Below are 12,205 nucleotides of genomic sequence, written 5' to 3'. Positions count from 1 at the left end.
ACTCTCAAGTTCTAGAAAACATCACAGTATCCACAAGCAGCTAAGGAAAATAATAAATGAAAAAAATCTACAAAAATCAGATTAATTTATCTGAATTAAATGAGAAAGTGAAAGTGGTAGGAGGGGGTGGGATTTAAGCATCCAAAATATAATTTCAAATTAAATTCTGCAAGATCAATAATGGTAATACCTTTAAAATAACAATGTCTTTCTGCACACGGTATTGATCCCTTTTTTGATGGGTTGAGATTGCTTTCTGAATAATATGGTCTAAATGAAGGCTGTAAGGTTTAGGTCCTCTTTTCTTCATCTCATGAAAGCGTTTTAAGCAGTTTAGTGCAGCACTTGCTCGTCTAATAAAAAAAATACTACAGTTAGTGTCTGACAACTGATACCCAACTGAAGAACTGCAGTGCTATACACTAAGTTCAGTAGCAATCACTCAAGGAAGGTTTCACCAACAATTCTGAAGCCAAAGATGCTTATCTTGGTGCAAGTTTTCATATGATCATTTGCTTCAGTTTTGTAGTGAAATTACATAGAAAATATTTGAAATTCTACTAAACAATGAACCTTGACACTTTTTCTTCTGCTCTGCAACTAGAGGTATCCTTCACACCTCACAGAAATATAGATTGTTCAGTTAAAGGGGATCTACAGAGATCGCCCAGAACAAATTGTGAAGTTGTGAGATATATAAATTGTCACAGAAGATCAACATTCTGTAGTTGAAGAAATTAGATTTAACTTGTCCAAAGTAGTTTTTCTTGTCAATCCTCTCCCTCCCCTTATGTTCCCTAAATTCATGGGCATCAGTACTACATAGCCTTTATATCTAAATAGAGTCGACAGCAGCATGTAGGAAAACTTCCAGAAGAAGATAGAAAGTAATAAAAATAGCACTTGTTGAGGGCAGAAACATAAGTAAACACTGCTAGCAAAAAACAATCCTGAGCAAATGAAGTGTAAAAATGATGAGGTATGACTTCTCTTTGAAGTCATACAGCATAGGAAATATTCTTAATTTTTTTACATCTTCAAATAAACAAATATCAGCAAAATTCTTTCACCCAAATTTTACAAATCTAGACCTGTGTAAAGGTTTGCATTTTCTTTACGTTGTGAAAAACTGCAGTGCTCGCAAAAACATAATACTGCCTGATCTAACAACACTATATTTTAAACAAAAACTTAGTACTTCTTGCTATTATATCAGATTCATAAATACCAAGAAGTAAAAAAACTGAAATTCACAAACATAACCCCCTTTTTATCTTCATTCTTCCTTTCCTCCCAGAACTTTAACTGAAATACCCTGCAAAACACCCTGTAAACAGAGTTTCAGATAAAGATACACAAAAGCGAATTTTCTGCTGATTTCAACCAGTATACACCAATAAAAATAATTTTCATTTCAAATTACATGACTTTCTTGATTATACTTCGAACTTTTCACATTAATATTCACTGTTATTCAAGTCACTTCACTATTAGAAGCCTTTTTTTTAACAAACAAACAAACAAAAAGCAACCTACTGACAGTATTGCAAGAAAACAAAGGCTTGTGTTGTGGCTTAAGGCTGATAAATAGACATGTTTGCCTCCAAAACAGAATGCCTTTCTTGATAAATATTTTCATATACCAAAAATCTTTTAGTGACATAAGACATCTTTAAAAATACAATGAAAAAATCTGAAACTTTCTGGAAGTAATACTAAGCACTTTACAATAGCAGTTTGCAAAGATCTGTAAGCCATTACTGACAATACAACAAAAGAAAATGTGAAGATAATTTAACAAATCACTGATCAAACAAGCCAGGAATGGCAAAAACAATAATCAGATTAACAGAAGAATTTCCTATAACTTATTATGTTAAAAAAAAAAAAAACACTTCCATTGATACTTGCTTCAAAAAGACTTCTAAAAACAAATGTAGGTAAGAAACCTAAGTTGCAGCCACACATTTTAAAGACACTGGATCTATCAAATTTTCCAGCTTTCCTCAGATAGCTTAAATTATGTGAAACACAAAGGAGATGGTATTTTACAATGAATAACATCTCAGATTAAATTGCAGAATTGGTAGATGTATAAATTCTTTAAGAATTGATTGAAAATAACTAAAAGCAGACCAATTTTTACAATTTTAGAGTTCAAGCATTCCTTGCTCAATAAGCTATAAAAAGAAACTTCTATAAACATTCATTTCAAGTCAGACACCCGTATACACCTCATTTGATTGGCATGAGTTCCAAACAGTCCCTAATGCTGCTTAACATACCAATGCAGTACATTACACTTATTATTCAGAATTTCTGTTCATGCATTCTTATAGTTAAATGGAACTTAAAGAACAGGAAATGTTTCTAGTTCTACTGTTAAAATTAAGAGTTCAAAAAAGTCACAGCAAGTTTTAACAAAAGTACTATTAACATGGTGACCATTTACTTCCGAAGTAACAGGTTTTAACAAACAGCTCTATACCAATTTTACATTTTCATTTCTGCTCACTTCAATAATGATTAAATGATTACGTCAATTACTGTTTACCTAGCTACAGATAAATCAGAAAATATGACACAAGCATTCTTAGGTTGGAAAAATTGTCAAAATGACAAAATACAGTGAAAATGGACAGGTTAAATATATGAAACTGGACACAGATGTTTCTTTGTCAAACAACAGCTTATAGCTCATTTAGAAAAATTATGTGAAAAAAATCTCACAATATATGCAAATGTTTTCTGAAAACAACTACTAAAATTTGCTTTCAGGATTTTAAAACTTCTGAGTTCTTTCTGTAATACATCATGTTCAAAATCATGTACTAGAAATTATTTCCTTGGTGTAAGTGATCATTTCTATATGCACACATTTACTTGTAAATACAGATATCCACAGTTTCAAGAAACAGAAACATAACACAGGTTTTCATTCAATTACAATAAAGGACACTTCAGCTTTTTTTTTTTTAAGCAAAAATTGGAACTCTTACAATCTTTTCTCTTTCATGATGTCAAAAGACGCTGCCATATTCATTAACGTTGGTAAGCAGTGCAGGTGATGACTGTGAGAATGAGGAAGAATTGTGTTTGCCTAAACAAAAAAAAGGAAGTCTAGTTACCATAACTTATTACAACATTCCATGTTTCTCTTAAGGATCAGCACTTGAAAAATCTACTGCTTCTCATAAGAGCTTCACAAATGCATGAAATCAAATCTATTTTTCACACTACCAACAATAATTGGACATAAAATATTTAAAATTATATGTCCATCAATCTGAATAACAATCAAAGCTAAAGACAAGGTCTCCATCTTCAAATTTTTAATTTTTTAATTTTTTTGCATGTTTCCTCTTTGACAACCATTAATGCAAAAAAAAAAGCAAAGCAATCACCTCTTTATGTTGTGTGTATGAAAGTACTGAAATATAGTCAGAATTACAATTAGAGCATGTCCATTTGATACTTTTAAAAACAAGATACTGCACACAAAAATTAGCATAAAATATACACTGAACCTTAAAATAAAGTGCTCAGCCATATATGCTCTCCTTGCTGTCAATATAGGACATGGAAAAAAAAACAAAACCACTTGTCTGGCCAGAAAGGTAAATCATACCTCTTCGAGTACGACTACCAGTCCCTCGGCAGGCTGCAAAGCAGCACTTACATGTGTATTTTGAAATACCATGTTTAGGCAAGAAAAACAGATTGAATTCTCTTCTGCAAACACTGTGAAGGCAAGAGGCATGAAACAAGGTGCCTTCAGCTTCTCTGTGCTATTCAGAGGCTATCAATAGCAATGTGGGAAGAGCAGTACAAGTTGGGAACTGCATAATCAAATATTAGTAACTGCTCCACAGCTGAAAGTGCGAAAGTCTCTTCTGCCAAGCCTTGGAAGCAGAAAGCTAACCATGCTGTTAACTGTTACCATTACTCAAAAGCACAAACCAGCAGCAGTCTTATCCCCGAACACAGTGAAGTGAATTCAAAGGACTGTAGCTCAAAAATACTATTTACTGAGGCAAGGTGGAGAAATGGTGAGAGTTAGAGAGCTGGAGATGAACAGCCTATCAATTCGTGCTACTTTTAATACATAAAATGCTACATGGTGTAACACAAATTCCCTACAATTTTGATAGAAAGCAGATGTTTCAAGTTCCAAACAAAATCAAAGTTTTGCTAAAAAAAAAACCAACTATTTTCAGTGAGTCACTAATAGCAAGCAGTTTTATTTACCATATGCAGAAGTTCTCCCAAAAGGATTGTTGCTCTAACAGATACATGGTCATCACTACTTGTGATCACTTCTACCAGACCCTGAAAAAAAGTTAAAGTATTACAATATTTAGTGTAGGGTGCATATACACAGTATCTTATTTCAATGATTTTAAGAGAAAAGTAGTAAGCACTTACTCCTACCTAACGTCACTTACCTCTAGAAGTCCATTGGTAATAAAAGCTGAAAGCACTAAAGCCAAGTAATTATCCATGAGATCAGGCCTAAGGAGAAAAACATACAGGAACAGTTTAGAAAGAGCATTTTTATTATTTCTGCAAGAGAAAGACAATTGTTTTCTACACAAAAAAAAATCAACAGCTTAGCCTGAAATTATTAAATACTCACCTTGACCTGGCTCTGTGCGGTAATATTGTTTTAGCTTCAGCAGCTACAAAGCCATCAGAGAGTCTCCAGCAGTCCTGAAACCTACTTGGATCTACAAGAAAACCCAACAAAACCAATGTTAATTATAGCCCTGTACTTCAGTGTTATTTTAATAGTAGTTTTTATGAGCAGGTGTTCCCTCAGGTTTGAAATTATAGAAAACGGTCAAAAAGGACCTCCAGTAAGCCATCCAGTCCACGTTCCTACACAAAGTAAGGTCAGCTTCAAAGCTAGGACAAATATTTGATCTAAATATCAAAATAATGATTTTTACTATTCATAAACATATGAAGTTTGTTGTTCAACTGAAAGCATTAACATTTTTACACATGCATTCATATGTAACAAATAAGTTTGCAACAAAAAAATGATTAATAGTGAAGTTCAGAACAAGGATTAAGCTTTCATAACCAAGCCATTGACAGTTACTAGTTTGGAGGATGATGAAACATTACAATTCAGGATGAGGAACATCAGAATTACTCTCTTCAGGCTCATACTCTTAAGAGAGAAAGTATAGGACACTTTCAAAGCTTGTAAATAAATAATTCTAAGCTTAAGAGTAACTCTTCTAAATATAGACATGAAAACAGACAATTATCCCAGAAAAAGTAAACTGCTAAAATGCACTGTAAATAATGAGCATATATTCAGTATACAGAGATACTTTGCAATAACTTTTCAGCATCATTCACAAACACTTCTACACTAACAGTGCTTCAAATACTTCAAAGACAAATAACTTGTACACAAATGACAGTACAGTGCATGTCCAACTATGCTCCATTACAGTTCTTCTATCAAACTTACAACTGGCACATTAAGAATGTCAGAAAAAAGAAGACTTGTAGCTTGAACACTGCTAAATTCCTGATAAACCATTTTAAACAAGACTTCAGAATACCTACTGCATTCATTGATGAAAAAGTTAATTTTGATAAAATTTACAATCCAGAGGGAAGGTACTGGGTTCATCAAATCTGCAGAAGAGTTTCACAGAATTCTTATGCGAACTGGTTCAAAATACTTACCTACACTAAGAAGTGCCTCAATAAATTCTTCTGCAACAACAGGGAGAGGAAGGCGAAAAATGTCATAGAGAACCTCAAGCAGACCCCGCTGCAAATAAAAAAAGGCAGCAATTTGATATATTTATAAAAATATTAAACCTACTATAGATTTGCTTCGACTTATTGTCAAAGCTGACTGATGTACTACTGATGTAATGTGAATTCATGCAAATGATGGGCCTTCTCTTAATGCCTGCACTGTCTACAGTAAAGTACCAGCAATACTGTACAAAGCACGAAGGAGAACTAAACTAAAGATCAAGAAACGTGGCTGAAAGCATATTCTTCTTGGAAATATAAATTTCATGGTATATTAGTATATTTCTAAAATTCATATCTGTGCATGTACTAATATTTTATGTTTACTGCCTCCTCATGTCTATTGCTTTTTTTCCCTTTTTTCTCCTCGATTCCTTCCTGTCAGACAGAGGGAGCTTTGATTCACACTTCAATGACACAGAAAGAGCAGGCAGCTTGACCACACAAAAATCACACAGGAAATTCAAGGGTCAAATAAACTCAGGACTAGTGGTCTTATGACTGAATTCTGTTACACTGCTAAATTGTTAAAAAATTGTAGCATATTATCTAAACCATCAAATACACTCCTATTCCAATAGGAAACATTTAACACTTACCCGTATTTCCATATTTGGTATACAAAGTACCCCAATGAGAGACTGAATCCCAGAATTCCCAGGTTTGCACAGACTAATAATACCTAGAAAACATTAATGCACAATTTTACCTCACCAAGAGATACCAGACATGTTCTTAAATGATTTCTAGTTTGAACACAAGTACAGATGTTAGAAGTTAGTAATCACTAGCATACTTTACCTTTATGTCACCTTTTAAAGAATGTTTAACAGAATCAAGTGATTTCAAAACTAAGAGATACTTTTGTCCTTTCTAATGTGAATAGTATTTTCAAGTTATCTCCCCAAAAACAATATTCACACAGAAATAGCATAAAGACAGAATTGTAAATAATCAGTCTTAGACCAGAATGTGTACACAGAACCATTAGCAGTCTCTGCAAGAAAAGTTGTCTTAACCTAATTAGTTATTCAGTTCCTTTTAATCTCAGATGAATTCTAAATTCCTTTCACATAGTATTTTTACACAAGTTTCATTTGTTAACATTAAAAGAATGAACCCTTAAACTATTTGTAAATGTTACTGAATGATACATGAAGCTAACCATTACTCTGATTTTCATCCTCAGTTTACACTTACATCTCTTCATTCAAGTTGCGGCTGTCCAGAGAGCATCCTTGCTCATTTCCTTACTACTTTTCTTCACATATTACAGAAGAAAAAAAAACTCACCAGTAACACACTATTCTAAAAACAATCAAGTTCATCCAAGAAATAACTTAAAAAAAAAAAAAAAAAAAAAGGACAGTTCTTGGGAAATATAAATAAAGCTAAATCTTAATGTAGAAAGAAGTACTAAAAAATGAAATACAGTAACTACTTAAATAACTTTTCATTAATACAACTTAACTTTTATGACATACTTTATGTGGAATTATATCCTCAAGTTCAAAACTTCCAGTCACAAATACCTACGTCAAGCACATGCACCCACTTACACACTAAGAACATTTAACAGGTTCCATAGTGAACCTCAGAGATCTGTTCTTTCCAAGTACATGTAACAGTCATCTTCCCATTGCAATGCTGGAATAGATTTGAGTGCACAGTCACTGCAGCATGCCCCAGTTTCATCTGCAAGAAGCTGACTGCAGTGGAGGATAAAGTACACAGTAATAAACTCTAAAGAATAAGTCAGTCTAGAGAATAAGGAAAGCAGATCGGAATAACACATAGTACAGAAGGGTAAAATAAGTAGAATTAAGCACCCAAAATGCTACTTTCAACATTCATTCATCCATCTAGTATCTCTATTAAGGTACAGCTGACACTATTCTAAACGGAAAACAAGGGTGCAACTTATCTGTAGGGTTAACTGAAAGAAACTATTTAGGAGTCCTCCAATTTGACAGTATCGAAACATTACAGGAAGGAAGCGTTTGAAAAAAACAAGATAGTCAGATTCTGTGACTAAACAAAACATTACATTACACTGAAAAGTTAACAGGTCAACAAGTAAAACAAACGAAGAAATCTTACCTGCCCATGATCGAAATGCTGCCACAATGCCCATTTTACTAGCTAGGAACCGCGCTTCTCTGTCCTCTCTGTCATTAAACAAATATGACAAGATACAGTTAATTACTGTAAAATAAATTGTGTTATTTACAGAGCAGGTAGTTAACTCAGATTTTGGGCAGGGTACAAAAATCAAAAGAAAATTTTCTTATACATATTTCTGTGTGTGCACATATTTATACAATATGTACACAGATACAGTCATTAAAAATGTTAATGTATTTCTCTTTCAGTGGAGTTTCTGCAGTGGAAGGACTAAAAACTAAATATCTACTTTGGGTATCTCAGGGTAATCACTTTGAAGTCTCCACTGATGGTAAGACTGAAGCAGGGGCCTAAGGACTTGGACATTGTTTCAGTCACCCATATCTGATAATTTACTGCCATTTAAGAATTAAAAATAAAAAAATAAAACACTGACCAAAATATTGAATATGTGAGGTTGAAGTGACTTATTCTAACCTCCTACACAAATAAGCTGTTGGCTATGACAGCAAGCCAGGTAACAATCATGGCTTTATCCTGTCAGGTCCAGAAATTTTCAAGGATGAAGACTGTAGCACTTCTCTGGAACACTGAAAAGCCTGTTTGAACATCTGACTGACATCACAGATTTGTTTCTCAAGTTGGAACTCTTTTCAGATTCCCTCTGCTGTTACATGTCTTCATGATGCATCACTACAAAGGGTCTGTCTACCTCTTCTTGATAACCTTTGCACAGGTATTAGAAAGTCTCTTCCCTAAGATTTTCCTTACTCAATGTGCTCCTACTCCTTGACCATCCTCTAGCACAAACAGAAAAGAAAAACAACATCCTCCAACTTGTTAGCTATGTACATGTGAAAGTAGCCCAATTTACTCTCAGTCTTGTTTGCCTCCCAGGCATGCTGCCTACTAGAACAGTTTCCCATGTAGTCGGCTCACAGCCCATCTCACAGTATTTTCTTCCAGGCACAGGACACTGCATCTGCCCTTGCTGAATTTCATCATGTTCTTTCAGCCCAATCCTCCCACCTGAAGTCCCTCTGGATTCCAGCATCTTTTGATTCTATCAGCTCCCAGTTTTCTATCATATGCAAGCTTCATGCGAATGTACTTCATCCTTATTTTCAGGGAACTGATAAAAATGCTAAAGCAGGATAGGTCTCATGCTAAATCCCTGTAGTACCACTTTTATTATATGATCAAAGGCACAATACAGTGGCTTAATTACTGCCCCCCAAGCCTGACCATACAGCCACCAAACAGAACACGAGCTCAAATATACTCCCATTGCAGATATTTAAGATGAAAAGAATCTGTGCTAATTCAAGGTAAAAGAAATATTATTGGAGAAAAATTCTCTTTAATTCTTAAATCCCAACAACATTCCATAAACTTGCATTCTATCTAGTTATTGCATTCAACTTCAAACAGGTCACTATTAGTTCACTGATTTGTTTTGTGACTTAGGAGAAAAAAATACTTCAATTACAATTCCATGTACACAATTGGTAGCACAAGTTGAAGCACTAACACTTACTTGAGCTGTCCTTCTGCTGTGTCTGGGTTATGCCTGTAGTGAAAATCTGTGTAAGGAGCTAAAATTCGCTAAACAAAAGAAAGATGTACATTACTTTCACATGTCAGTACAATCAATGGATTTTGCCCTTTCATCCGTCCCACTCCAACTTGTCATGCTATTCTTTCTTTACAAATCATGCTCTTAAGTTTAATCTGCTAGGTTTTAAACATTTTGCATTAACATAAAGGGTGAAATCTCAAGTGAAAATTAAACACCACTGTTACTGATATATTGTTTAATTTCTGTCACTAAATATGTAAAAATGAACCCACCTCTAATTCTACATCTGCTCGCACATACTGACGGGTCTTTGGATGATTAATGAGGTGTAAAACGGTAGTTATCAAAGCCTCATTTATTCGGCTTAGCTGACAATCAATCACATTTTTCAGGATGGTACTTAAGCCACCCCGAAGAGCCACCACCTCGGGATTCTGAAGTGCTAAACAAAAAACAGATTGCTTCAATAAGTGATAGTAAATAAAACATTTTAGGATTTTCAGTATGACAAACTAGTCTGTTTAGTATGTATATCCTTTTCTTCCTGAATACTGTTGAGGTACATAAGGTTTATAATAGAACTCATTAACAGTTTCCATACAGTAAAGCTCAGGTTTGCCTGCAAAAGAAGTTAAGTCCAGAAGTATAAAACTTCGATATTCGTAATACAAAAAATTGATATTACTTATTGATTTCTGGTTAAAAGAAGTATCTTGAAAACACTGAAGTTATTTTGCACTAACATTAAGCAGAAAATACTTCAGAACTCACATATGGAGTTCTCAGAACTTCCAATCCATATACTTTCTTGAAAGAGGGAATTCAACACAAACACCAATTCTTAAAGTACAGTACCTAAAGCACAGCACCCCAAGTCTTTAACGTTTAAGAGACTTCCAGTTTAAAGCCTTTAATTTTAATATCAAGCTAGTGATTCACTGTACAAAATGGACATTAAGAACATTTAACCTCTGATTCATTAGCTAATAAACAAATTCAATTTATTATGTGATAAAAAATATTTAATATGAACACAGAAGAGAAGCCCTTCAAAAACTGATTACACTCATTTGAAGTTTTCTTAGCTTCAATTATCTTACCTAGTTCACAGATAATGGCAATACATGCTCGAACCATTCTGTCTCTTTCTTGAAGACCATCATTTCCAACTGCTATCAAAGAATTAGTAATAGAGCTGGGGAACAGTGAAGCGTTCACAGTGATCATCTGTTAAAAATGAAAGAAAAAATATCTGGTTTCTTCAAACTATTTTTCCAAATATACTCAAATTCACCAGCACTCTATTTCCTAGATAAAACCAGACAAATGATTTCACATACAATTTGGTTATATTCCGCAAATCCTAGAACTTCTTATAGTATTCTTAAGAATCTTTGTTTACTTTACCATTCTCTTCCTGCTTGTTTTTTTTAAATCATAATAAAGATCCCATTTACAGACAAAAATACTGCTGCCTTTGTCAGACCTTTTCCGAGAACACCTTTATCAACAGAGAATGCTATCGACTAACAAAAAGATTTAATCCATATCACAATATTCTTTATATCAATTCAACAGTTGAAGTTACCAAGACCAAAATGATGTTTTCTAAGGACCTGCTCTGCACAAAGGAAGAGCCACTGACAACAAAAAACAGTCAACAAAAGATGTTTTTATGCTACAATGACAGGACGAGAGGGAATGGCCACAAGTTGCGCCAGGGAAGATTTAGATTAGACCTCAGGAAGCATTTCTTTTCTGAAAGAGTGGTCAGGCACTGGAATGGCCTGCCTAGGGAGGTGGTTGAGGCACCATCCCTAGCGCTGTTCAAGAAGCGTTTAGATGAGGTGCTAAAGGACTTAATTTAGTAGTTGGGTAGAGATAGTGATAGGAGGATGGTTGGACTAGATGATCTTATAGGTCCTTTCCAACCTTATGAACTTATGAACTTATGAACTTACCTGGGAGGCAACTGCTAGAAATACCCTTGAATCCTTATGTATAGTATCTGATCTTGGAAGTAACAGCTAATATACCTTTACCATAATCTATATAGCTACATCACATACACACAAAAAAATTCAGATTAAAAAACAAAAATAAAACCAGTTCTGCTTTAATATGTCAACAGTCATTACATTAAGAAACAAAAACACCTGCAATAAATTTAATACAGAAGTGCTCCTTTTCCCCGATAGTAAATGGCCCTTAATGCTACTTAAGAACTCCTGTGCCAAAATCTTCAGCTGTTAGTTTAAGAGAAGCAGAATTTAAACCACATTAAGGAGGAAGACAGCGCACATATTAAAGACAAAAAAAATCTAAGCAAATGACTTCCCCATCCCCAAAAAAAGCTTTAACTGCAAAGGCTGAGAAACTATCTATTCACGTATTTTCAGTTTTCTAAAATTAAATAAATATAACCTATGTCCTATGGAACACAAGCATTACTGAAATTATGCAGACATATTACTAAGGGGAAATAGGTTTGTTGTTGTCTGACTGCTTTAAAAGAGAACATATTTTCTTGAAGCCCACTCAACCATATCACATTTTCTACTTACGAAAAATATACAGTGTGAAAAAATGCTCAACAGCCACCAAACAAAAAAATTTTAAGCTAGTCTTTTCATTTTTCACTTCTAAAAATAAAAAATTAGAAAATTTATCTTCTCCAGAATTATTTTATCCTATATTTATTCTTATAGCTCCCTGAGA

The 12,205-nt window shown here is 34.0% G+C and overlaps 1 protein-coding gene across 2 annotated transcripts in view; it reads right to left on the bottom strand.

Moving 5' to 3' along the window:
• RICTOR (RPTOR independent companion of MTOR complex 2) overlaps positions 1–12,205 on the bottom strand; it is a 74,096-nt gene that overhangs the window by 26,888 nt on the left and 35,003 nt on the right. For both annotated transcript variants that reach the window (XM_065739919.1, XM_065739920.1), the window contains 11 exons: positions 10,588–10,714; positions 9,760–9,929; positions 9,446–9,513; positions 7,885–7,952; positions 6,384–6,466; positions 5,707–5,794; positions 4,637–4,727; positions 4,446–4,512; positions 4,249–4,329; positions 3,000–3,100; positions 191–353 (listed from right to left, as the gene is read on the bottom strand). In XM_065739919.1, coding sequence (XP_065595991.1) covers positions 191–353; positions 3,000–3,100; positions 4,249–4,329; positions 4,446–4,512; positions 4,637–4,727; positions 5,707–5,794; positions 6,384–6,466; positions 7,885–7,952; positions 9,446–9,513; positions 9,760–9,929; positions 10,588–10,714 — 1,107 coding nt within the window. The remainder of the gene's footprint in view (positions 1–190; positions 354–2,999; positions 3,101–4,248; positions 4,330–4,445; positions 4,513–4,636; positions 4,728–5,706; positions 5,795–6,383; positions 6,467–7,884; positions 7,953–9,445; positions 9,514–9,759; positions 9,930–10,587; positions 10,715–12,205) is intronic.

This window comes from Cyrtonyx montezumae, unplaced genomic scaffold, assembly GCF_038088225.1.
Source record: "Cyrtonyx montezumae isolate F1298 unplaced genomic scaffold, pur_monq_1.0 scaffold_25, whole genome shotgun sequence".
Classification (NCBI taxonomy): Eukaryota; Metazoa; Chordata; class Aves; order Galliformes; family Odontophoridae; genus Cyrtonyx; species Cyrtonyx montezumae.
This window is presented reverse-complemented; position numbering and strand designations above follow the sequence as displayed.